This window comes from Mastigoproctus giganteus, chromosome 3 (assembly GCF_048544385.1).
Source record: "Mastigoproctus giganteus isolate SK-2022 chromosome 3, ASM4854438v1, whole genome shotgun sequence".
NCBI classification, from domain to species: Eukaryota; Metazoa; Arthropoda; class Arachnida; order Uropygi; family Thelyphonidae; genus Mastigoproctus; species Mastigoproctus giganteus.
The window spans coordinates 254,566,515-254,592,147 of NC_143577.1; the positions used below are offsets into that span (position 1 = coordinate 254,566,515).

The following is a 25,633-nucleotide window of genomic DNA, read 5'->3' on the forward strand; positions in this document are numbered from 1 at the left end:
AGTAGGCGTTACTAAAAACCAACTATGGTAACATTGTATGTGTTGCCGACGCAGCATGCGAAAGGTTTACCGCAGCGAATTTCGTTTTCCCCTCAGCCAAAACATCAATTTACAAATTTACCCTATTTATTGTAAAGTTTATGACCACTTTTAAGAAAACCCATTTGGTTTAATGACTGTAACAAAAATGAAACAAAGACCCTCCTAAGGGCGTCAACGGCCACAAGTGGTCACTAAAAGGATGATTATTTTATTCCAGATGCTAATGCGAAATTTCGGAGGGAAGGAGGCAGTATATTTGAGTGGCTGTTTAGCAGTAAATGCTTGAAAATCTTCAAAAATGCTTTTACTAATTTTTTTTAAAAATTTGTTATAGAGAGACTAACACTTCGTTATATGGGGTTAATTTTACATGTAATTTCGTTTCAAGGTGCAAAAAATTCGTTAAATAGAAGTTCGTAATAGAGAAGTTCCACTGTATTTTCAAATTTATATGTGTGTCCAGTAAACTACTTCATGCATCAATCACAATTTGGTCTTGCTTTTCCAACTCATCTATGGCCATCCATTTGTGTAGAATTGCAAGGACAGCCTTTTGCCTCTCCAAATCTTCAGTTTTAAGGCATTTTAGTCTTGCACTCTACAAGTCCTTGATTTTTAAATCCTCTAACTACATTTCAAATTGTGCTTCATGTGGGCTTAAAAGTTAGAGCTATAGTTACACATTCAAAGAGCCTCGTGTGGCTCACGAGCTGACCCCTGGGCTATGTGTTCCTTGTATAGTTCATAGAGAGTCAATTTAAGGTTGTTGAGATCGGGACAGTGTTAATGCTACAGCCAAACCAGCCATGGCCGGGGGCCTCACCTGAAGAGGGTAATATAAAAGCATACTTAACTTATATTTTAAGTGTTTAAATTTTATTCTTATACCTTTGTATTGTACAATAAATAAGTTAAAAGTTTTTATTATTACTTTATTTTTCAAGGCAAAAATCAAAACATTTTTGACCTCTTATTTTACATTTTTATCAAGGAATTATTATTCACAATATAAATATAAAAACCTATGTAGTATTTGTATTTATATGTATGTGTGCAATATATATATATACATACATAAAGGGGCCTCAAATTTAAATATGGCAGAGGTCTGTTTCATCCTTAATCTGGCCCTGGTTGAGATCTATACTTGTAAACAGATCATAATGGTCAAATATCTGTATATGTGTTATACTGTTATTCAGTATAGTGTTAATAACAAGCATATTGTTAACTACTATCTTGCTATTAGGGATGTTATTTAGGAATTTAATTACATAAATTAAATTTTAACATAAATATCTTTACACGAGGTGATGAATCTGAATGTAATAGATGATTTATGAAATTTTGGTATAAAGTTACTAAATAAGTCTTCAAGATGTATCAATAATAGTCTCATCAACATTGCCTCTTACCTCAAACAGTATGGATTCTCAATCAATCCACAAAAAACAAAACTAATGGTGTTTTCCTCTCCCACCAACCCCTAGAGCAATAGCCCCAATGCTCAATGGAATTGTAATATCGGCCACTCCCACCCACATAGATTTGGGAATAGTATTCAACCCAAAACTGAAGTTTTATGCTTGTGTAGACAGGCTCACGTCTCGATCAGCCTCTCTTCGATGGGCAGCTAAACACAATTAATCTATGTCAAGGATCCTCAAATAATTAGGAAATTCATTAGAACTATAATTTATTCTTCACTCCTCTATGCCGCTGAAGCGTGGGCATCAGCAGCTACTACAATGAAGAAGCCAATCCTCGCTGCAGAATTCTGACTCCTTAAGTAGGCTAACCAGAAAGCTTGCCTCCCATCACGTAGTCACTACATCTCCAGTGAAGTTGCTAAGAACTAAAGTCTTAGCAACTTCACTGGAGATGCAGCGACTACGTGATATCATTGAAATATGACTGGTAGCCACAGTTAAAATGATCACGGGTGAAATCCCAACACCATGCATTTGGGATTCATGTTACTGGCGAATACCCAAGCCAGAACTTTGGTCAACCCCGATGCTCTTCTCGAAGCATCAGGCACTTCATATCTCAGACAGCTTACTCCTAAATCAAATGCTAACGGAAGTACAGCATCTCAATGCCAACTCAAATAAGTTTTGCATGGCATGAATAAAATCTATAGGAAAGAGGTCATAGCAGTTGGCTTGAATTTTAGAAGCCAAAAAGCTTGTCAGGTGGACAATCTGGTGCTCCTGTCCACACTATCTGTGAAGCTGTCCTGTGCTTCAACAAAATTCATTCGCTATGTGTGGGGACTTAGTACACATACCCATGCTTCTCTAAACAAGAGCACATCAGTGTGTAGGCACAGTGAAAGTTGAATGTCATTCATGACCTCACGTGATGTAGCACGTAAATTGCAGTTAATACTTGAGTCGTGAGGAATCATGATAGCTTGTTATATCGCTACGTACATAATCAACTATTTAATTCTGATGTGAGCCTTTGGCCATTACGGGACAACTGCAGCTTTAATCACATTTATCTACAATGTATTTATGTAGTTGCAATAAAGATTTCTCTCTCTCTCTCTCAATAGAAATTTATACGTAGTACATTCAAAAAGTTCCTGGAATTGCACACTGGTATTTAAATGGTTTTTGCTACAGCTGTAAGGTGTCGTGGGGAATTGACATTGACCTTGGTGCATACATGCCAACTGGAAACTGGCTCAACCACTTCTCTAGTGTGTCACATAACTTATTGCAGAATTTTTCAGTTTGAACAGCTTGCCAACATCAAGTTCTTTAAACTTGGGAAAAGTGCTGCAGAGATGCTGCAAGCATCAGAAAGTTTATGGAGCTGATGCTTTGAAGAAAACAGCAGTTTACAAATGGTTTAATCAGTGTGAAAATGGACAACAAACAGGTTACTGTGAATGCCCTTCATCACAAAATGATGAAAATGTCACAAAAGAGAAGGAACTTTTGCGAATGATAGGCAAATGACTGTTGATGAATTGCTTCGTGAAATTGGACTGTCTGTAGGCTCAGTACACACAATCCTGACACAAGATTTAGGAATGCATCAAGTGAGTGTAAAGTTTGCTCCATGCTTGCTGTCAGGTGATCAGATGGACTGCAGGAAAACCATTGCAGATGATTTGTTTGAAAAATCTATGCAGGATTCAAGCTTCCTAAGAAAAGTGGTCACTGGGGATGAGAGAGTGTGGCACACAAAAATGTTCCCACTGTGCAAGAAGTTTCGTGTAACAAAATCCAACTTCAAAGTCATGCTGGTTGGGATTTTTTTTTTTTATGATGAAGGCATAGTCTACCATAATTTTTTTGTGACTAGGGAGAGAAGCATTGAGATTTTGATACATTTGCTTGGTTTTCTGCATCAACTGAATGTGATCCATACTTTCTAAAAGAAAAAGCAATAGCCAAAAAATACAAAATAAATTTTGGAACGAAGTTAGCCCTCCATTTAATGAACCCCCAACAGTGGCCAAATTAGAAGAAATTTTTAAAAAGTCAGCTAACAGTGCACCTGGTCCAGATGTTATATATTACCTAATGTTAAACCATCTTAATGAGAAAGCCCTATACTCTCTCTCTCCTAAAACTTCAACCAAATTTTTGTTGCTAACTACTTTCCCATCTGCTGGGATCATTCAGTAGTTCTACCCATTCTCACTTACTATGAGAGTGGTTCAATAAAGAATCACCCTCACCTACTTCCACGTATTGCAGAGTCATGATATTTTGTGTGTAGCATCATACATATCTCTGTACGAAAGGTGTAAAATTTCAGCCCTATGTCTTAATTTGTTTTACTCTTACAGAGCTAAACATGTATCAAAATAGCATCACGGACAAAGTTGAAGCCAGAGCTGTAATGCGGTATCTGTTCTTGAAGGGGAACCTCCTAAAGAAATCCAGAACAAGATGACTGCTGTATACAAGGATGAAGCCCCATCCTATGGCATTGTGAAGCACTGGCATACAGTTTAGGTGTGGTCAGACATCGGTAGAATCTGAGCCCATTCCAGGTCATCCCCATTCAGCCATTGATGACAGCATGATCAGAAAAGTGGAGTCATTAATCATGGAAGATCGCTGGATATCTGTGTGTGAATTGTCCCAGGAGGTGAAGATTAGTGTGGGCTCTGTTGAAACAAACCTTCATGACCAACTCCATTTATGAAATTGAGGGCAAGATGGATTCCCTGCTTATTGACTGGTTTCCAGAAGGCTGATCGACAACAGAAATCACAAGAGTTGTTAGCCCTGTGCCAAAAAAATGAGGAAGACTTTTTCGCTCATCAAATCACTCAGGATGAAAGTTGGATACACCATTTCGACCCTGAAAGTAAAAAGCAGTCCATGGATTGGTGAAATCATGATTCCCCACCCCCCAAGAAGGCAAGGGTCCAAGCGGCAGCAGGAAAGGTCTTGCTGACAGTGTTTTGGGATGAGAAAGGCGTAATAATGACTGATTACTTGCCGAAAGGTAGAACAATTACAGTTGCCTATTATGCCAACTTACTCACAAAATTATGGGAGAAAATCAAAACATTTAGGCGTGGAATGCTGTCCAAAGGTATGAGAATGCTTCAAAACAATGCCCCAGTTCACACTTCTGAAATTGCAATGACACAAACAGCCACTTGTGGATATGAAATACTGCCCCATCCAGCCTACTCACCTGATCTTGCACCATCAGACTTCTTGTTTCCTTCCCTCAAATCATTTCTTCAGGGAACTCACTTTCCTGATGACGAGACACTCATTTCTGCAACAGAGTCATGGTTCAAAGACCAACTTCACCACTTCTACAAAAACAGTATACGTAGCCTCATCCATCGATGGGAAAAATGTGTAAAGCTGCACAGTGGCTATATAGAGAAGGACTGAAACTTGTGCAGGCGCCTCCGTAGCCAGGTGGACAGGAGCGGGAGTGCGTAGCACACACACTTCTTGATTAGACCAGGTTCGAGCCCGTGACCACCAAATACGGAGGATGCGGAAAGGTCAGGGAATGACCACTGCATATCACCGGAGCAATATGGCCTTAGTTGCTAATGCTCCTAAAAACCAAAAAATAACAAACTAAATAACTAAAACTTGTGCCAAGAATCAACAGGCTAGCACCTCTGCAGCTAGGTCAGGGAGATTCTTTATTGAACCACCCTTGTATCTGTTTCAGTAAGACTCTGGAAAAAATGATACACTGTCACGACACATGGCAACTGGAAACTGAAACTGTTATGAACAAAGATCAGTTTTTGGGTTTTGTAAAAATAGATCTGCCCTAGATGTAGTAGTAGTAGTAGTAATAGAGGCATGTGATGCAAGAAAGCAAGCATATGAGCTTATGTAGCATCAGCCAAAAAAAAAAAAAAAAACAATTTCACACATCCATTCCCTCTAAAAGTTTGTCCAGTTCCTCCTTGAATTTATTTCCGTCTGTCTTCCACAACGACAGACGGAAGCATGTTCCAACAATTAACCACCCGCTACTAAAGCCAAATTTCTGCACATCTATTCTACAATTGTCTTTCCTCAATTTGAATTTACACCCCCTTAGGTTTGTAATCTAAGCAAACAGAAGAATCCCATTCAAGGCCTTATACACTTCATTCAGATCACCTCACAGGTGCCTAGTCTCCAAACTGTAATTTGCAAAACTTAAGCCTTTCTTCGTAAGAGTAATCCTTTGTTTCATTCACTAACCTTGTTGCCCTTCTCTGTACTCGTTCTAGCAACTCTACGTCCTTCCTAAAATGAGGCTTCCAGACCTGTATACAGTACTCAATATGTGGTCTGACCTTTGCTTTATACAAGGTAAGGTATGTTCATGTCAGACGGCACCTGGGATTTCTCCCATCTCCGCGTGTGTTTCGCTGTATCGAGGACAGTACACTGTCAAGCCAGAGACTTGAAAGTGTGTGGGCCGTGTCTGTGCAGTGTGATATGTTGTGCCCATTGTTTATCCAGCTTGTTGGCCGCCAGGCCCCTAGTGGGTCCAACGTTGCCCATGCCCTGCCACGTGGAGGCTAGCCGTATATATATACAGTATCACAACAAATTGCTCTGGCAGGTCCTGCCACCTAGTTTCCTGGGATTTCAGTGGCTAGGACCTATTTAAAAAAAAAAAAAAAAAAAAATTTATGTGTTTGACATTAATGCTTAATGGGATTGCTGTTAGGAAATCGCTGGTTGGGGTTGAACGCTAAAGAGATGTGTTAAAGGCCTAATAAGTTGGGCAAAATTTTGATGTTATTAAATTTAGACGTGAGGCTATGCGCTAGAGAAAAGCTAATAGTGTTAGTTGTCTTAGAGATTTACACAAAGCCGGTAGAATTTAGATTTTGATTAGAATTTGGTGGCATTGTTAAGGGTGTACTCAGTCGATTTAGTGATGGGTGGATACTGAAAACTGGGGGAAAACAGATAGAAGAATAGGGACAATAGAGTAGGCATACCCAAAGAGGTCAGTGGAGACGAGCCCCACCAGGCAAAGTATGTGGGGTAGGCAGGAAGGGGAGGAGACAGAGATCCGTCTCCTCCCTCCCCTGCCTGGGGATGGGGTTTTAAAGGGAACCAGGTTAGAGTACCCAGTTCAGATCATCAATGGCTTGTTGGCAGAAAGCCAACAAGCAGAATGTCTTTGTCGGTCATGTCCAAGGAGTGTCAAATCCAGTGTGGAGGTCAAGCTGCCCATCCTCCTCTGGGGGTGGGATATGTTAGCTGGCAGTGGTGAACCCACCAGGCGAGGGACTGGGAGAGAGACACATTTACTTCATTCATAATCTGCATTCTCACTCTACTTGCATTCTTTTTTTTTTTTTTTTTTTTTTTTTAATTAATTAATTTATTTATTTTTTATTATTATTATTATTTATTTATTTTTTTAATACTTTTTTTCCAAGTAAATGTACAAACTGGAACAGTATGATATTAAGGGTAAGTTGCTACAATGGATAAAAGGGTGGTTGAGTGGGAGAAGACAGAGTGGTAATTAAAACTAGGGTTAGTGTGTACTTGACTGTAGCATTTATGGTTTGTGTTCTTTTTCTCATGCTTACACTTTTATTCATTCTTCTAGCTCTCATCTCATTTATTCGACTCTTACTTTCTGGTTCTTCATTGAACCACCCTTGTTTACTTTCTGCACTCTCTGGGCACCTCAACTTACTGTTACATTGCCTTATACAACGGGATAATCACCTCCTTATCTCTGCTAGAAAAAGTTCTGTATATATCATTGACAAGACACCATGAGCTACTCTTGCAGACCATCTGCACTGCTCAGAAAACTTCATATCTGACTGGTCCCCAGGTCCTTTTCATTTTCTAATGTTGTCAGTGTAATACCACACAGTTGATACGTTACTCCGGGGTTACTGCCTCCCATATGCAGTACTTTACATTTGTCAATGTTAAATTTTAGCTGCCACCTCTCAGCCCATCTGCTCAACTCCTTCATTCCCCCTCATCAGTCTTGTTGCCCTTCTCTGTACATGCTCAAGCAACTCAACATCCTTCCTAAAATGAAGCCTCCAGACCTGTACACAGTACTCAAGGCATGGCCTGACCATTGCCTTATACAAAGGGATAATCACCTCCTTTTCTCTACTAGCAAAATTCCTGTATATCATTGACAATACCCCATGACCTGCTCTGGCAGCCTGTCTGCATTGCTTAGAAAACTTCATATCTGACTGAACAATTACTCCCAGATCTTTTTCCTTTTCTACCACCCTAAGTGTAGTACCACACAGTTGGTATGTTTCTCTGGGATTACTTTTACCCATATATGAAGTACTTTTCATTTGGTTAAACTTCAGTTGCCACTTCTCAGTCCATTTCCCAAACTTCGACATTAAGCCTGATATACAGTGGGCCCACACCAAACCCTGGGGAACTCCACTAATAACATTAGTCCATGAAGAGCAGTGTCCATTGATTACCACTCTGTCTTCTCCCACTCTACCACCCTTTTATCCATTGTAGCAACTTACCATTAATATCATACTGTTCCAGTTTGTACAGTAGTCTTCCATGTGCAATAGTGTGAAAAGCTTTCCTGAAATCCAAGTTATGATCAAAGCTGAGATAAATGTGTGAAATGCATTCATAAAGAGTGAAATTTGATCGTGGTGAGCCTAGATATAGAGAAAGCCTTTGACACCTCATGGCATTTTGACATCCTCCATGAACTATATGCCCTAGGACTGAGAGGATATTTACCATCTTTAATTCAGAGCTTTCTTGAAGATTGAACCTTTCAGGTCAGCTATCAGAGCTTACCCTCTAAAATCTAGGAGTGCCACAAGGATCAGTCCTCAGTGCCATACTCTTCTCAGTTAGAATATACACTCTATCAACAACAATTCAGAAAAACACTTCTTTATGCCAGTGACTTCACTATATCCAGTCACTCTCAGAATATGTATTCTATAGAAAGAAAGCTCTCTGTCAATAAATAAACTATAATTATGGATGTTACAAAATGGTTAACGACTGTCTCCACAGAAAACTTTTGCTATATACTTATGCAAGAAGCACAAAATGCACCCTGACCCAGAATTGCATTTGGGGAATCATGTAACACCATTATATAAATGTGAATGTTTTTTTATAAGAAACTAAACTTCCTAAAATGCATATAGTATATATGAACTATTTGTCTAAAGAACATGAATATCCTTAAAGTTTTGCCATTTTTTTATAACTGGGGCATTTATCATCCCTGATACTCTGTGAGTTGCCATCTCTTTAGAAGAAGTAAAACTTAAATAGAAGACCTACCATGGACTTCACCTCATTGCGGCTCTGCTGCCAATGCCACAGGAGATCATATACCTGTGCTCTCTTGCACGGTACTTTTTCCACTTCCCTGGGGAGGGACGGAGATGGTTTCACTGTCTCTTCCCCTCCTGGTGGGACATGGGCCTGCCCCACTGACCACAGGGGTCACCTCCTCTATCGACCCCTTACTTCCTATTTCCTCCCCCCCAGCCTTCAGTCTCTTCCCTACTCTGTTCACTTTCACAGCGTAACCCCACATAGTCTAAATTTAAATCTTTGACCTGGGGTCACCTTCCCTATTGGCTCTATATTTCTGGCTTTCCCCCCTGTCTTCAGTCTCCCCCCTACTCTGCCTAAACACTAGCGAATGCCCCATACGATGTCAAAATTTAAAAAAAAAATTGTCAAAATTCCAAATGCATACGAAAACGCCTTTTGGCCTACCTTTCAGCGACTACTTCCAAATACTATTAAATTATTTTATTTATTTATTTTTATTATTTTTTTTATTTATTTATTTATTTATTATTTATTTTTTTATTATTTTTATTTTATTTTATTTATTTATTTTTTTTTTTTTTTTAGGTCCTTGCCACTGAAATCTCAGGAAATTAGGTGGCAGGACCTGCCAGAGTGAAAACTTAAAATTACTGGGTACCTGGTCTGCCTCCACGAGGCATAGTGTGGACAACGTTGGGGCCCAGCAGGGGTCTAGCGGCTAAATGGCCAGAAGAACAACGAAACACAACACTACACTTACAAAATCCATACACTTTTAAATCTCTGGCCTTCCCAGTGAACTGGTACACCTACAATGAAAGCAATGCGGAGATGGGGGGAACCCCTGGTGCCGTTAGACACGAACACACTATACACAAGCAGTTTGAAGTGGAATATGTTCAAATTTTTGGACTTTTGAGATGTACTCAAATTTTTTGGATAGGGAAGTGGCTATGCCAGTGGGTTCGCTACCACTGGTGCTGTAATGATCGCGCTGAGCAAAAACACTCTCAAAAGAGCAAAAATAGGTAAATACAATCACAAAAACTATTCTTATCTGACTTAATTTACTTACCTTCATCCGTGATACCTGAAAAATCTTCAAAGCTGAAAAATCCGTGTTGTGATACTTGAATAAATCGAAAATCGCGCAGTATCGTCGTCAATCGCCGTCCGCCGTTTACATCAAGTGGAGCTTCGGGCAGATGCGTCCATACACTTCCGCGGCTGCAGCGCCCCCCAACCAGTGCACACAGAGAAACATTTCTGAGCACATCATCCACTAAATCTTCTTGTGGATAAACATACAGATCAGGCAACCTAAATACTCATGTTAACCAACCATCATTGACACCTCTACCTGCAGTTGACACAGGAGCACTGTTCCTGGACATTGGGCAACTAGAAAAGATATTCCTGATCTGGCGAATTAAGGTTCCAGTTCCAATATGCCAATAGATAGGTGTGTATTTAACAGCAAGCAGGTGAACAGCTGCAATCAGACTGCATGGTTGGATTAAAACAGGCTGATAGCGATTGGCAATGTTTTCGTGAGCATAATTGGGTTTCCTTGTCCCCACAAAGATACCCTCACTGCCAGATCCTACCTGAACATTGTTAAGGACTAAGTTTTGCCCTTCATGGTGACCGTGTATCCAGGTGGCACCATACTGTTTCAGTGAGGTTGCCCCATGTCATAAGGCTCAAATTGTTCAATGGTTTAAGGATTGTTTATAAGCATTTCCTGGTCACCAGATTCCCCCAACATCACCCCCAGGGACTCACATCTGGTGAGTATGGGCTTGGCACACCCAGGGTCCTGAGCTGGATATCATCATTCTTTCCTTTCTTAGTGATTCCTTTCTACTTCTCTCTCTCTCTCTCTCTCTCTCTCTCTCTCTCTCTCTCTCTCTCTCTCTCTCTCAGGATAATAGGGAATTTTTTTTTTTTTTTTTTTGGCTAGTGCAGCATAAGTCTCAGGCTTTCTTGCACCATATAGCTAATAATAATAATAATAACTATAGAATCTATATAATGCAATATAAGCTCTGTATAATCTATTAGCACTTCCTATGTATTTGCTGTGTACCCACATAATTTTTTATGTACTGAATGTAATGTGTCCAGTTAATTGTTGCTTGTAGCGGGAATCATGTCCTACATTTCTATGAATAAAGAATTTTATTATTATTATTATTATATAGTGGAATGCAGCATTCACCAATATTAATAAAGTCCACAGCATTGCTTCGCTCCTTTGCCAAACTCTGAAACATTCTTCTGTTCAGGATACCAGAGAATGCTTACTGCAGTCTTGTGGATAAGGTGGCACCCCAGGTGTAAGCATTTATCACAGTTTCACTGTGATAAATGCTTATACCTGGATGGCGTAACACACTGTTAAGTAGATGGTTATAATGTTTTTTGCTCATGGATATATTACCATATTCCTTGACTCAAATTAAATTTTCAATTTGCATATAGTTCTCATGGTTATGTCCAGTTTTTTTGCGCTCATCGTTTAAATTTGAAGTCAGAAGTCTTCATTCAACTGTTTTATTGATTTATTCTTTTAGCCTGAAACGTTCCAACATTTTGGAGATTTAGTGAATGGCATGGAACAGATTACCAGCAGCTTCCAGGAAGTTCTAGAACAGTTAAATGCATTCATTCTTGCTTCAAGACTTGGTGCTCTTTCCTTGGATGAACTAGAAATAAATTTAGAAGTGAGTAAGTTTGTAATTAGTACACAATATTACAGAAATGATATCCTTCCATAGTAGATTGTTTTTTCATTCTTCATGTGTAAATATTTTTTGTTTTTCTTAGGTTTGCCAACACTTTATTAACAGCACTACTACTTAAGCTATGTAGCTGAACAAAACACATACACAGTAAAACCTTGCTAATGTGAAGTTCAAGAGACTAAAATAAAATCTTTCAATTTAAATGAGTTTGAAGTATCTATATAAGATAAGAGATTTAGTATTAAAGAAATTTTAGTCAGTCTTATTAACACTACCAAATTTCATTAGTGTCATTTAAACTGTTAAGATAATTTTGTTATGGGAATGATAATGTGTTAATTTAATCAATATGAGAAAGAACAGTTGTACTGTGATAAAATTCAACTGATTTCTTACCCCAATAACATATTGCTAAGTTTTGTTTTTGCTTCTGTTACTAATCACACAGCTCAATATGTACATTAAAATAAGTGCTGAGAAAGAATCCATATTTTGAATGCTTGTAATCTATTCAAAAAGTGACTTGTTATTATATTATTAAGCACTGTTACTTATTCAGTGAATTTGGTAACTTAACACAGATTGCCCTTACAAATTACAACTAGGTAAGCTTGTCATGTGGCACTTGCATGAACCAGTTTGGCATCACATTAGAACAACTGGAAAAATTCATGTCTGACTGCAGTTGTGAAATTTTACTTCGGTTGTGTGAAATGAAATCAGTTTATTTTTTTGCATTTGATGTCACATTTATAAATACTGGGAGCAATTAACCATATGTATATGGCAAAGATTTTAATAAAATAAAATTAAAGTAAACACAAGATAAAACTGTATGTTTAATATAAAAATAAAATATACTCAAAACTATTAACTGAAAGCAATAAAAACGACACCGAAGCTTTCAAAGGTGACCGCCTCCTTTATTAACAATGGAATTTTACCAGCAATAGTACCAGCAGAATCACAGCTCTCAGTACATGTTACTGAAGGAGCCTGGAGACTGGAAATGGCCTGATAGCATGCCAGGCAGAACTGGTCATCCTTTCCATTGTGGTCTTGAGGTGGGGGATGAATACTGACTCCCCTATTTTTATTAATAGTGTTTGTTCCAAAGAACAAATTCAAAAGTTCTCAAGCCATTTTTGGTGCCAATACATATGTATGCAATTGACAATAGTTCAGGAAAGTGTTTTGTACTCCTGCACATACTGCTGTACAAACTGGAGCAGTTTAGCCTTAAGGGCAAGTTACTGCTCTAGATGAAGGGATGGTTGAGTGGGAGAAAATAGAGTGGTTATTAATGGTTATTAATAACCACTTTATTATTAACTGCTCTTTATAGACTAGTGTTATTAGTGGTGGAGTTCCCTAGAGTTCAGTTTGAGCCCATTCTTATTTTCTGTATTTATTAATGATATTGATCAGGCTCTTAAGTTTAACAACAATAATAACAGTAATCAGGGTAAGCTACTGTAACAAAATCTAAAAATATTAGGCAGATGGGCTGAAAAATGACAGTTGAAGTTCAATATTGATAAATGCAAGGTACTGCATATGGGTAGTAGTAATTCCAGATTAATGTACCAACTGCTGTGTGATACTACACTCAGGGTAGTGAAAAATGAAAAAGACATAGGGGTAATTGTGAAGTTCTCTGAGCACCGCAGACAGGCTGCCAGAATAGTTCATGGGGTTTTGTCTATGATATACAGGAACTTTGCTAGTAAGGATAAGGAAGTGATTATCCTATTGTATAAGGCAATGGTTAGGCTGTATTTGAGTACTGCATACAGGTCTGGATGTAGATCTGCTGGAATGGATGCAGAGAAGGGCAATGAGATTGGTGAAGGGAACAAAAGGATGCTCTTACAAGAATGGCTTCAGTTCTGCAAATTGCAGCATTTGGAGACTTGGTGCCCCTGCAGGATGATCTGACTGAGGTGTCAAAGGCTTTGAATGGATTGAGCAAGCTGAATGCTAATGGCATTCTTTCTCTTGCTCAGACTGTGCGCATGCGCATACACATGGAGGGGAGGGGCATAAATTTAAATTGAGGAAGTATGGTTGCAGGATGCAACAAACCTCCATCTGTTGTTGTGGTAGTGGGCAATTTGAAAATAAATTCAAGGAAGAACTAGACATCATTGGACTGGTGATGTGGATGGGTTTTTTTTTTTTATATAAGCTCACTTTCTTGCATCATATACCACTACTACTAATATTTTATTGATATTAGTAGTAGTGCTAAAATTTTATTAATAATATTAATAAAAAAAAAAAATCACTGCCCAAGAGAGCAATGAATGAGAACCAATAGCTTTATTTCTGTACATATATGCAAAGGAAAAGATAATATCTTTGCTTAGTGAAAATGGTACAATCACATATAATACAGCCACAGTATAGTATTTTGTATCAATCTTCACAATAGAAAGTCCCTTTTCTTCTGGGGGATATTGTGTGTTAGTATATCACAAGCACTGTGAGATAAGTGTTTTGATATTGCAGAGGAGAGCTTGAAACAGCTAGCTTTAAAATGGGTAATCATTAAGATTAATCTTGAGGTCATCATTAGACTGATTCAGGGGAAATCATCTTGAATTGTAGAAAAGCCAGTGTCTTGCCAGTCTACAAAGGGATAGCTAAGGTTTAGAGCAAGCAGCTATAGTTTTGTCATTTTGACCTCCTCACCCCTCCCTCAGTGGCAGGAAAGGCAATGAAGTCCTTATTTTAAGGGCTCATTGAAGAATCTTTTAAGATGCTATAACATCTAAATAGATCACAACCTGGCTTTGCAAAGGACAAATTTTGCTTGACCGATGTGGAACTGCATGCAGGAAACAATTTTGACATAGTATTAGTAATGGCCATATAGTGCAAGGAAACCTAAAGCTTATGCTCGACCTGCCACAGAAGTAAATAATTAAAAAAAAAGAAAGAAAGAAAGAGAGTAACATAATAATAAAATAAAACGAATTTGACAACCTATGCATTTCTCTCCTACTCTTCCCATAGGTAACTATCCAGCTAACCTTTGAATTTCCCCAAACTATCGGCCTCTACCACCCATGTAGGTAACTTATTCCAGTAATTTATAACTCGCTGGCTAAAATAAAACTACCTGTAATCCATTCTAAACATAGCCCCCCCCCCGTAACTTGTATTTATGTACCCTAGTTCTAGAATCATTTATAACCATGAAAATTTCATCCTCATTCATTTTACTTTTGCTTCTCAGAGCCATAAACACCTCGTTCAAGTCTCCCCTAAGGTGTCTAGTTTCCAAGCTGTGCAGTCTGAAGTCTTTCCTCATATGGACATCCTTTTATCGATCTCACCAGGCGAATTACCTGTCTTTGTACCCTTTCAAGAAGTTTGATGTCTTTTTTTAGGTGTGGTCTCCAAACTTGAACGCGGTATTCCAAGTTTGATCTAACAATAGCCGTTATAATGGAATTATGACATCTTTATCTCTACAAATGTTCGATAAATCATCGATGGGTCACCATGGGCTTTCCTTGCAACCTGTCTACAATGCTCAGAGAACTTCATGTTTGACTGTATCGTAACTCCCAAGTCGCTTTCTTCCACTACTGACTTTAGTTTAACTCCACCAAGTGTATACATTATTTTAAGGTTACTATCCCCCAGGTGTAAGACCTTACACTTTGCTGGATTAAAGCAAAGCTGCCACTTTTCTGACCATCCCTGAAATCTGTCTAGATCACTCTGAAGAAGCTCTGCTTGATGGTGATCATTAACTACTCTACCGATCTTTACATCATCTGCAAATTTAGATATCACACCCTCTATCCCTTCATCGATGTCATTTAAGAAAATCAAAAATAACAATGGTCCCAATACTGATCTCTGGGGAACCCCACTTCTTACATCAACCCAATCTGAGGAATAACCATTTATCACAACCCTTTGCTTTCTGCTCTGAAGTCATCCTGCTATCCATCTAAGGATTTTCCCTTAGATGGATAGCAGCGTATAAAGTTCCAGCTTATGAAGTCACTGCCCATGTGGGACTGGGTCAAATGCTTTGCTGAAATCTAAATAAACAATGTTGAAATTATTCCCTAAATCCAACTCATGAGTGATCCTGTCAAAATAGCTAACCAGATTTGTTAAACATTATTTTTCCTTTACAAAACTGTGCTGCACATCCTTCAGAATTTAATTTCTATCTAAATTATCATGAATTCCACCCCTGATCATTGCCTCTGCAATTTTCCCTACTACTGAAGTTATACTTAATGGTCAGTAATTTCCCACAACATTTTTAGAACTGCCCTTATGTTTGGAGATACATTGGCACTTTTCCAATCCAAAGGAATCTCTCCTAAGTCCAGTGATGCTCTCAAAATTTGCCTCAATGTTCTCATTTGCCGCCTCCCTTAAAATTATAGGGCATATGCTATCAACCTTTACTCACATGTAGGTTCAAGTTTTTTCCTTAAATAATTATGAAATTTCAATATCATTAATTTCATATTTTTCAACTTAACTCCCATAATTTCTCATTGACATATAGGGCTATTCTTCTGTAAATATCAATGCAAAGTAACTGTTCAGTTCATCTGCAGCATCAGCTAGAGTATCCACTACTATCCCACATCCTTTACATAAGAGTCCAATCAGGTTTGTCTTTCTCTTCTTTGCATTTATATATGTGAAGAATTCCTTATCATCACTCTTTGCCAGCGATTTCTCATAATCTGCTTTTGCCAGCCTAACCTTTTCTGTGGCACTATTACAGATCAATTTGTAGCTGTTATAGGCTTCAGTACTTTTTATTGCTATGTAACTTTTCCATGCTGTGGAAGTGAACCAATTGTATACTGAGACTTATCAAAAATTATGACCCAGTCCCACTGGGATATCGTTGTAAAGCCTGAACATATTGGGATTATGGGCACAATTCTGAGCTTGATGAGGGTTGATTAAAGAAAAGAAGGCTATGGGTTTTTATAAATGGTCTCTCTTTAGAGTGTGCCAGTTTATCAGTGGAATTTTTCGTGATTTATTATTAGGACTATGCTGAATATGTGCACCATCAAGCTTATGTGCCACCTAAAGCACTCATCACAAGTGACATACACAGCAGTTTCAGTGGCATGGGTTTCAATATTGAAAAATAATTATGTAAAAATTATATAACTGATTTTAAAAAATTAGAAATGAAGAAAAACATATGATTAAAATGTCACTTCTATTATCAGAAATTACAACCTGGGTTTCAGTATGACGGGTTCACAAACTTGGGGTTCATAGTAATGCTTCTTAGCATTTCAGCATGTTTCAATATGAAGGCACTTCTCCAATGGAGAAATATATTGTTATTTATATAAAGTTTATACCCTACCCAGACTATGGGTTCAACTCTGATTGAGGTATCCTCAGTGGGAGGTAAGCCACTGTGAAGACTTGAACAAACCATTGACCAGGAATATCACATAATATGTGAGATGACAGGATGGTAAACAATTAAATTCAAGTAATTTAGAACAAGAGGTTCATTGTATAAGAGCTGTATAACATGCTCGTATCACTATGACAGTACAGCTTTAAAATGGTATTTGCCGGACAATTGCTAGTAGCTAATGTGTAATCTTGCTGCCTCTACTCTGCAAGCTAGTGACTGGAAGGAGTCCAAGTATTATGTATGTATGTTGCATTAGCATTAGTAGAGGCATTTGATGCAAGAAAGCAAGCTTATACAGCATCAGCCAAAAAAAAAAAACCACTTCCACTTCACCCCTCTGTTCGTTCAAAATACCTGTCCAGCTGAGCCTTAAACTTATTTAGGCTATCAACTTCCACGACAAGGGATGGAAGTCTGTTCCACCAACCAACCAACCAACCACTCGCTGGCTAAAGGCAAATTTCCGCACGTCTATCCTACATCTGTCTTTCCTCAATTTGAATTTATGCCCTCTCAGGTGATTATTCTGAGCGAGAGGAAGAATCCCATCAGCATTGAGCATGCTCAAACCATTCAATGCTTTATACACCTCTATCAGATCACATCGCTGGTGCCTAGTCTCCAGACACTGTAATTTGCAAAACTTAAGCCTTTCTTCTTAAGAGCACCCCTTTGTTCCATTCACTAATCTTGTTGCCCTTCTCTGTACTCGTTCCAGCAGCTCTACATCCTTCTTGAAATGAGGCCTCCAGACCTGTATACAGTACTCTAGGTGTGGCCTGACCATTGCCTTATACAAGGGAATAATCACCTCCTTATCCCTGCTAGAAAAATTCCTATATATCATTGACAATACACCATGAGCTACTCTTGCAGCTCGTCTGCACTGCTCAGAGAACTTCATATCTGCCTGCACAACCACCCCCAGGTCCCTTTCATTCTCTAACACTGTCAGTGTAGTACCACAGAGTTGATACGTTGCGCTGGGGTTGCTGTTTCCCATGTGTAGTACTTTACATTTGTCAATGTTAAACTTCATTTGCCACCTCTCAGCCCATCTGCTCAACCTTTCCAGATCCTGTTGCAGCAGCATAGTGTCAGTAGTGTCCTTGACAACCCTGCCTACCTTTGTATCGTCTGCAAACTTCGACATTAAGCTTGATATACCATCATCAGTATCATTTATGAATACAGAAAACAATAATGGACCCAACACTGAGCCCTGAGGGACTCCACTAATAACATTAGTCCACGACGAGCAGTGTCCATTGATTACCACTCTCTGTCTTCTCCCCCTCAGCCACCCCTTTATCCACAGCAGCAATTTGCCTCCAGTGTCACACTGCTCCAATTTGTGCAGCAGTCTTCCATGTGCAACAGTATCAAAAGCCTTTCTATGATCCAAGTATATAATATCAAAGTTATTCCCTGCATCCAGTTCCTTTGTGACTGCATCATAGTATCCAATCAAATTGGTCAGGCAAGACTTCCCCTTAACAAAACCATGCTGCGTCCGAGCTATAACTGAAGTCTTGTCTAAATGATCCTGCAGTGATTCTTTAACTAGTGCCTCCATTAATTTTCCTGGAACAGAAGTTAAACTCGCAGGTCTATAATTACTTGTGTCAGCCTTTGATCCTCCTTTGTGAATTGGGGTCACATTTGCACATCTCCAGTCTGTGGGTACCTCCCCTGAGTCCAAGGAAGCTCTCATAATTATGGCTAAGGGTTTGCTTACTTCCTCTGCTGCCTCCTTTAATATAACTGGATAGATCCCATCCACCCCGGGTGCCTTTCTTATGTTTATCTTCAACAATTTCTCCTCCACTTTACTCTCAGTTATTACAAGATTCTCTGCCGACCGGGCTAGCCGAGTGGGTAAAGTACCTGCCCGGCAACCCAAAGGTCGCGGGTTCGATTCCCGCCTCGGGCTTGGATCAAAGTACTGCAAAAACCTTGGGAGGTGCAATATGGCCACAGAAGCCGATGCGCCAACAACTACCAAATCAAAAAAAAAAAAAAAAACAAGATTCTCTAGCTTACTGCTAGAGTTGAATACACCTCTGGCTTTCCCCTCGCTAAAGAACTCCTGATGTGTGAATGTCGATGCAAAATATTCATTCAGTTTGTTAGCTACCTGAGCAGGATCATCAAAGTTGACCCATCGATATCAAGTGGACCAATCTGATTCATCCCCTTCCTTCTAGAGTTTACATAAGTAAAGAACTCTTTGCTCTTTTTCTTTGCATCCCTTGCCTTTTCTCTTAATCTGCCTTCGCCTGCCTAACCTCCTTTGTAACTTGGTTGCATATCAACTTGTATCTATCATAGGCTTCTGTGTCATGTGTTAATTTGTAAGTATCCCATGCATTTTTCTTCTCTGCCATATGACTCATTAGTTCATCTGACATCCATTTTGGCCTAAACCTTGAACAATATTTCTTAGTTGGTATGTAAAGCTTAGTAGCTTGCAAGATAAGTTCTTTGAATGCTTCCCATTTTGCATTTGCTGTTGGTAACATCATCAGTTGGTCCCACTGTATAGAATTTAAATACTGTCTCAGTCCATCGTAGTCGCCTTTACGAAAGCAATAACCCTTCCCTTTACCCCTAATGGTAGTTACCTCTTTGAGTAAATCCCACTTCAGCACACTGTGATCACTGCCACCTAGTGGTTCATTTATCTGCAGATTCTTAATGCATGAAGAATCACTGCTGATAATCAAATCAAGAGTATTCCTCCCTCTAGTTGCCTCCAGAACATGCTGATGTAGAAAACAATCATCCAATAAATCCACAAAAGCCTTGCTAGTGTGTGAGTGACCAGCCCCCAAATTCCAATCAATATCTGGGAAATTAAAATCTCCCATTATAAGACTCTCTGATTTACTGGCCCACTCTATTTCCCTGTACAGTTTCTTATTATACTCATCGGAGTCATTAGGCCTATAGCACACTCCTACTCTCAATTTTGATCTCCCAATGCTTATGTCACACCAAACTGACTCGACACTGCACTGTCCAGCGATGTCCACTGGCTTCACTTCCTTGGATTTTATGTATTTCTTAACTAATAGTATAACTCCTCCTCCCTTCTTATCCAGTCTATCCTTTCTGTAGATGTACTCCCCAAATTCCAGTTCTGCATTCCTTGTATCTGTGTGACACCATGTCTCTGATATCCCAACAGTATCTGCCTTTGATGTTTTGAGCAATACCTCAAATTCATCAAATTTATTTACTAAACTCCTAGCATTGGTGTACACGCAAGTATACATGCATCTATTTCTATTCTTAGCTACCCTAACACAACCCATGTGTTTACTTGTACCGCAATGACTCCCAGCAGTCTCTGAAATATCCTGAATCTTGTTTTTCAGGCTTCTGCTCATTCCAATAGAAGCAGTGCAAGAATCTCTTTCACCTCTGCCAGTGGCTACTGTTAATCTATTCGTCTTTGTATCCCCCCAAGCTAGCAGTTTTCCGACCCACCTAACACTGCCTCGATAGCATCAGCAAATATTCTTGCACCCTTTCTATTTAAGTGTATCCCATCCCTGTAGAAGCAATCTCTCCTGTTAACAAGTACAGTCCAGGCTGAAAAAAATTCTACCCCTTGAGCCTTGCACAATCTTTCCAGGGCCGAATTGATCAACAAGGCTCTCATCATATACTCCCTCCTATCGTGTCTGGGCAGAATTGCAGACACTTTCAAATTCAACCCTATTTCATTCCTTTTTTTTCAACAGTGACCTGTACTTGTTAAGCAATTCTGCCGGTCTCCTACTCTTGATATCGTTAGTGCCAACGTGTACAACTATATCACCTTTTGTGCCCTTAAAAGATGATATCTGCTCTACAACGTCATCAACCTTTGCCCCTGGCAGACATACCCTGGTAGGCACAATATGGCCTTAGCAGCCCTTGTGCCATTAAACAACATATCAACCAACATACCCTGGTCCTGTTCCACCTATCCTTTTTACAAAGCTTGTTCCCAGTTTCCCTGACAGTAGAGTCACCAACAACTACTAGTTCCTTTGGGACCTGCGCATTCTGCCTTGGGGGCTGCCACTGTGTTGCACGATGACTAAGTGCAAGCTCTGGCATTGGTGTGGGCAGCTGAGAGCTTGATGGGTCCTCACTTTTAATCCTTCGAGGGCATCCACCCTGTCCTTCAAACTCTCATATAGGCCCATAACAATGCTGAGTTGTCGCCTGATTTCCTTACACTCCTTGCATTGCACACACACACAAAGACATCCCCCATGGCAATATCATGTCTCGTACCTGAATGCTCCACAAACATCATGCAAGCTGTGCATTTTAGAAGGCTGTGACTCAGAAGGCAACTGCCCCCCCCTCAGTTCTCCTCTGAGCCACAGCACTTCCATTAGCTTGAGTCTTTTGTTTTGCTGATCTGGTCTGAGTCATGACTACTTTTAATTTAAATAAAATATCAATTTCAGTTTATAACCTTAACTTATCTCCCAACACAGTTATAACGAGATATATATTTTTTAGTGTCAAGTATTAATTATCTCCGAGTTCCCTTTATATAACTTCCATATCAGTTATAGTAGTAGTAGTAGTAGTAGTAGTGGCACTTGATGCAAGAAAGCAGTGTAGGAGCTTATGCAGCATCAGCCAAAAAAAAAAAAAAAAAAAAAAAAAAATCACACCATACCCTCCAATTGCCTGTCCAGTTCCTCCTTAAATTTATTTAACCTATCAACTTCCACAACGACAGATGGAAGTTTGTTCCAGCAATTAACAACCCGCTGGCTAAAGGCAAATTTCCGCACATCTATTCTACATCTATCCTTTCTTAATTTGAACTTATGTCCCCGTAGGTTCGTATTCTGAACAAGTGGGAGGATCCCATCAGAATTCAGCGTGCTCAACCCATTCAAGGCCTTATAGACCTCAATCAGATCACCGCGCAGGTGCCTAGTCTCCAGCCACTGCAATTTGCAGAACTTAAGCCTCTCTTGGTAAGAGGATCCCTTCATTCCCCTCACCAATCGTGTTGCTCTTCTCTGTACACGCTCAAGCAAATCTACATCCTTCCTAAAATGAGGCCTCCAGACCTGTACGCAGTACTCAAGACGTGGCCTGACCATTGCCTTATACAGAGGGACAATCACCTCCTTTTCCCTGCTAGCAAAATTCCTATATATCATTGACAAAACCCCATGACCTGCCCTAGCAGCCTGTCTACATTGCTCAGAAAACTTCATATCTGACTGCACAATTACTCCCAGGTCTTTTTCATTTTCTACCACCTTAAGTGTAGTACCACACAGTTGGTACGTTTCTCTGGGGTTACTTCTACCCATATGCAGTACTTTGCATTTGTCAAGGTTAAACTTCAGTTGCCACTTCTTAGCCCATCTGCCCAAATTATCTAGATCCTGTTGCAGTAGCACACTGCCATTACTGTCATTAACAACCCTGCCAACCTTCGTGTCATCTGCAAACTTCGACATTAAGCCTGATATACCTTCATCAATATCATTGATAAATATACAAAACAACAGTGGCCCCAACACCGAACCCTGTGGGACTCCACTAATAACATTAGTCCACGAAGAGCAGCACCCATTGATTACCACCCTCTGTCTTCTCCCACTTAACCATCCTTTTATCCATTGCAGCAACTTACCCTTAATACCATTCTGCTCCAATTTGTACAGTAGTCTTCCATGCGCACAGTGTCAAAAGCTTTCCTGAAATCCAAGTATATGATATCAAAATTATTTTTTGCATCCAGTTCCTTTGTGACCACATCATAATAACCAATCAAATTTGTCAGACAAGACTTTCCCTTAACAAACCCATGCTGTGTCTGAATTATTGCTGCAGTCTTGTCTAGATGATCCTGTCTAGATTATGTATTAATTAATTATGTTACGTTTGTAATCTAAGTCGGTATATGTATTTAGTTAAAAGTGCAATTTAAATGCCAACGAAGTTCAACAAGTTTAATAGATTTTACCAATCGCTGAAAATATTATAACCTATACTATACTAAAGCTACTACGTTCGATATATAACGATCATATGACAAAGACAAAAGGCGGGAAATTACGAACGGTAATCTATGGACACTTAAGTATTAATTAACTTTCAAATCTCGCTGTCTCAATTCAGAATAAACTAACGATCCTTACTAGGTCTATAAGCTACTTACAAAAAAATAATTTGATGTAAAAAATATTCAATAAGCGGCTAAATATGGCTAAAAAAACTTCTCGTTCAGCGGAGTTGTAACACGTGGATTTGATACCCTTACCGATACTTTATGCAATTACAAGGCCGAGTAAAGAATAAATACACCAGATTAATCAGAAATATCACAAAATAATGCTATACCACTAAATTTAAATCAAAAGTTTTAGAAAAACAATAATTTCAAATCAATAAATAAGAAAAATCCACTTAGCGGCTTTGAACACGACTGGCCCCTACTAGCCTCGTCAGCAGACCATTGTCAAGACCATATTATATCAAGGAGCTGGGCATATTCTTGCTGCTTTACATCATATTCAAAAATTTCATTAATTCTTACATGACTTTATTTTTTACTTTTACTTTATTTACTGTAAATGCATCATAAATAGTCACACCAGTAGAACAAACTTATCTGCAAAAAAATCGAATTCTCAAAAACACTCATTCATTTTACAATATAGCACCCACTTATGTTTTCTGACAATCTCAATTATCTGTTGCCACAACTACTACTAATCTCAGTTACCCTATCTATTCACTCTATGATTCCTTTCAATTTAAAGGTGGTATTATGATGTCTGCTCCGATGTTCCCTGTGAGAGAGAATTACTAATTTGGAATTTCCTCTTTTTTGATCTCCTTTGGCTAAAAGTCTCTTTGACTTCTCTTCTTTGAAACTCTGCTTTCTCCAATCTAACTTTACTTATAGTGAGGTAATTTTCTTTGGTGATTTTAATGTTAATTGCTCCAGTTAGCTTCAGTTTTTTAGATACACATACCCGGCTGATTGAGATGCAAAGCTTTTCCAATTACTAATGACTCATTAATAATTGGAAATTGATATTTGTTATGTAAATGAACAGCATGTTCATTTACATAACAAATATCAAACAATCCTAATCACACACCCAACACCCACAATCTTTTTCTCACCAACAACCCTTCAAAATACACAGTCAGTGTTAATGATCCTCTATGCGCTTCAGGTCACAACTTGGCGATGTGATCTTCTCCAGTAGAGCCTCACTACATTTTCTGCATACAGTAAAGCTTGAAACAATTTTAAAACAGTTATTAATCAGCTGAAACCCAATTTTTAACAGTCTAAGAGTGTAGAAAACTTGTTTCTTGTTCAAATGATAGTCTAGCATTCTGGTCTCCTTGGCAGGAGACCAGAATGCTAGACTATATAGAGGCCACAACTTGACATCAGTATTCCCACATGTAACAACCAGTTGATTCCTTTGCATCTTCACTTAAAGACCAATACCCAATGTATGACAGAAGGTGGTTTACCAAGGTAGTTATTACAAGGAGTACATTCATTGCCTTCCATCATCTTCTGACAGAAGGAAATTAGAAGAAGAACTCTGGACAGTCTTGATGCCAGGAAAGCTCCAGGTCTTTACATTTCTCCACTTGTTCTCAAAAGCTGTGCTTCTGCTACTCTTTTGTGTCGCCTTTTTACACTTTCTTATTCCACTGGTATTTTTCTCTGCCTGGATGTTTGCTCATATCCATCCGGTTCCTAAAAAGGATGACAAATACCTCTCTTCCACTTATCACCCCATTAAACGTACCTCCACTCTTTCCAAAGTAATGGAAAAATCCGTTAATTGCCAACTCCTAAACTATCTCAAAACATCTCGTCTAATCAGTGATTGTCAATATGGATTTTGTCAATGGCAATCCATGGGTGATATAAGAATAGACGAGATGTTTTGAGATAGTTTAGCAGTTGGCAATTAACGGATTTGTCCACAGACGAAAAATTTCAGTGGAAAAGTTTGCTGAAAGTTAAGCAGTTGTTCTTGATGTTTCTAAGGCTTTTGTTCACATTTTTCACATCTTATGGATTGCAGACTGTTTTTTGCAATTGGCTATCCAAGTTTTCTCTCTGTCTACTCTTTGTGGTTGGTAGTTGATGATTTTCTGTCTAACTTCCTCAGTAATGCTGCTGTTCACCAAGCTTCATTTCTTTCTCCAACTCTACCTTGGTGGGTTCTTGAATATTTACCATCAATTCCTTAAATGCTAATCTCCAGATAATTCTCCTATGGCACAAAGATAACTTGGTTAATTTAAAAAGGAGTCTACTGTTCCCATGCTTATATTCAATGACACTCAGATTACTGGACACGATCACATATCTCTCTTAGAGATTACCCTGACTTCTCTCTCTCTCTCTCTCTGCATATGCACATCACAAATATTTCTTCTGGGGTGGTGCTCCAAAGTCCCTCTCAAGCTTCTTCACTCTATTAAAAAGAAGACAGTCAGGTTAATTAATCACACATCTCACAAAGTCTCTCCAATTTCTGTCTGATGACGTTCAGTTTTTACTGCAAGCCCTTTCTGTAGATACATCCATGGGCACTGCTCTTCCAAATTGGCAT

General features: G+C 38.9%; 1 protein-coding gene across 2 annotated transcripts in view; it reads left to right on the forward strand.

Moving 5' to 3' along the window:
- The window catches only part of psidin (phagocyte signaling impaired), a 513,704-nt gene that overhangs the window by 485,956 nt on the left and 2,115 nt on the right, over positions 1 to 25,633 (forward strand). For both annotated transcript variants that reach the window (XM_090371034.1, XM_090371035.1), the window contains one exon: positions 11,399 to 11,548. In XM_090371034.1, coding sequence (XP_090227160.1) covers positions 11,399 to 11,548 — 150 coding nt within the window. The remainder of the gene's footprint in view (positions 1 to 11,398; positions 11,549 to 25,633) is intronic.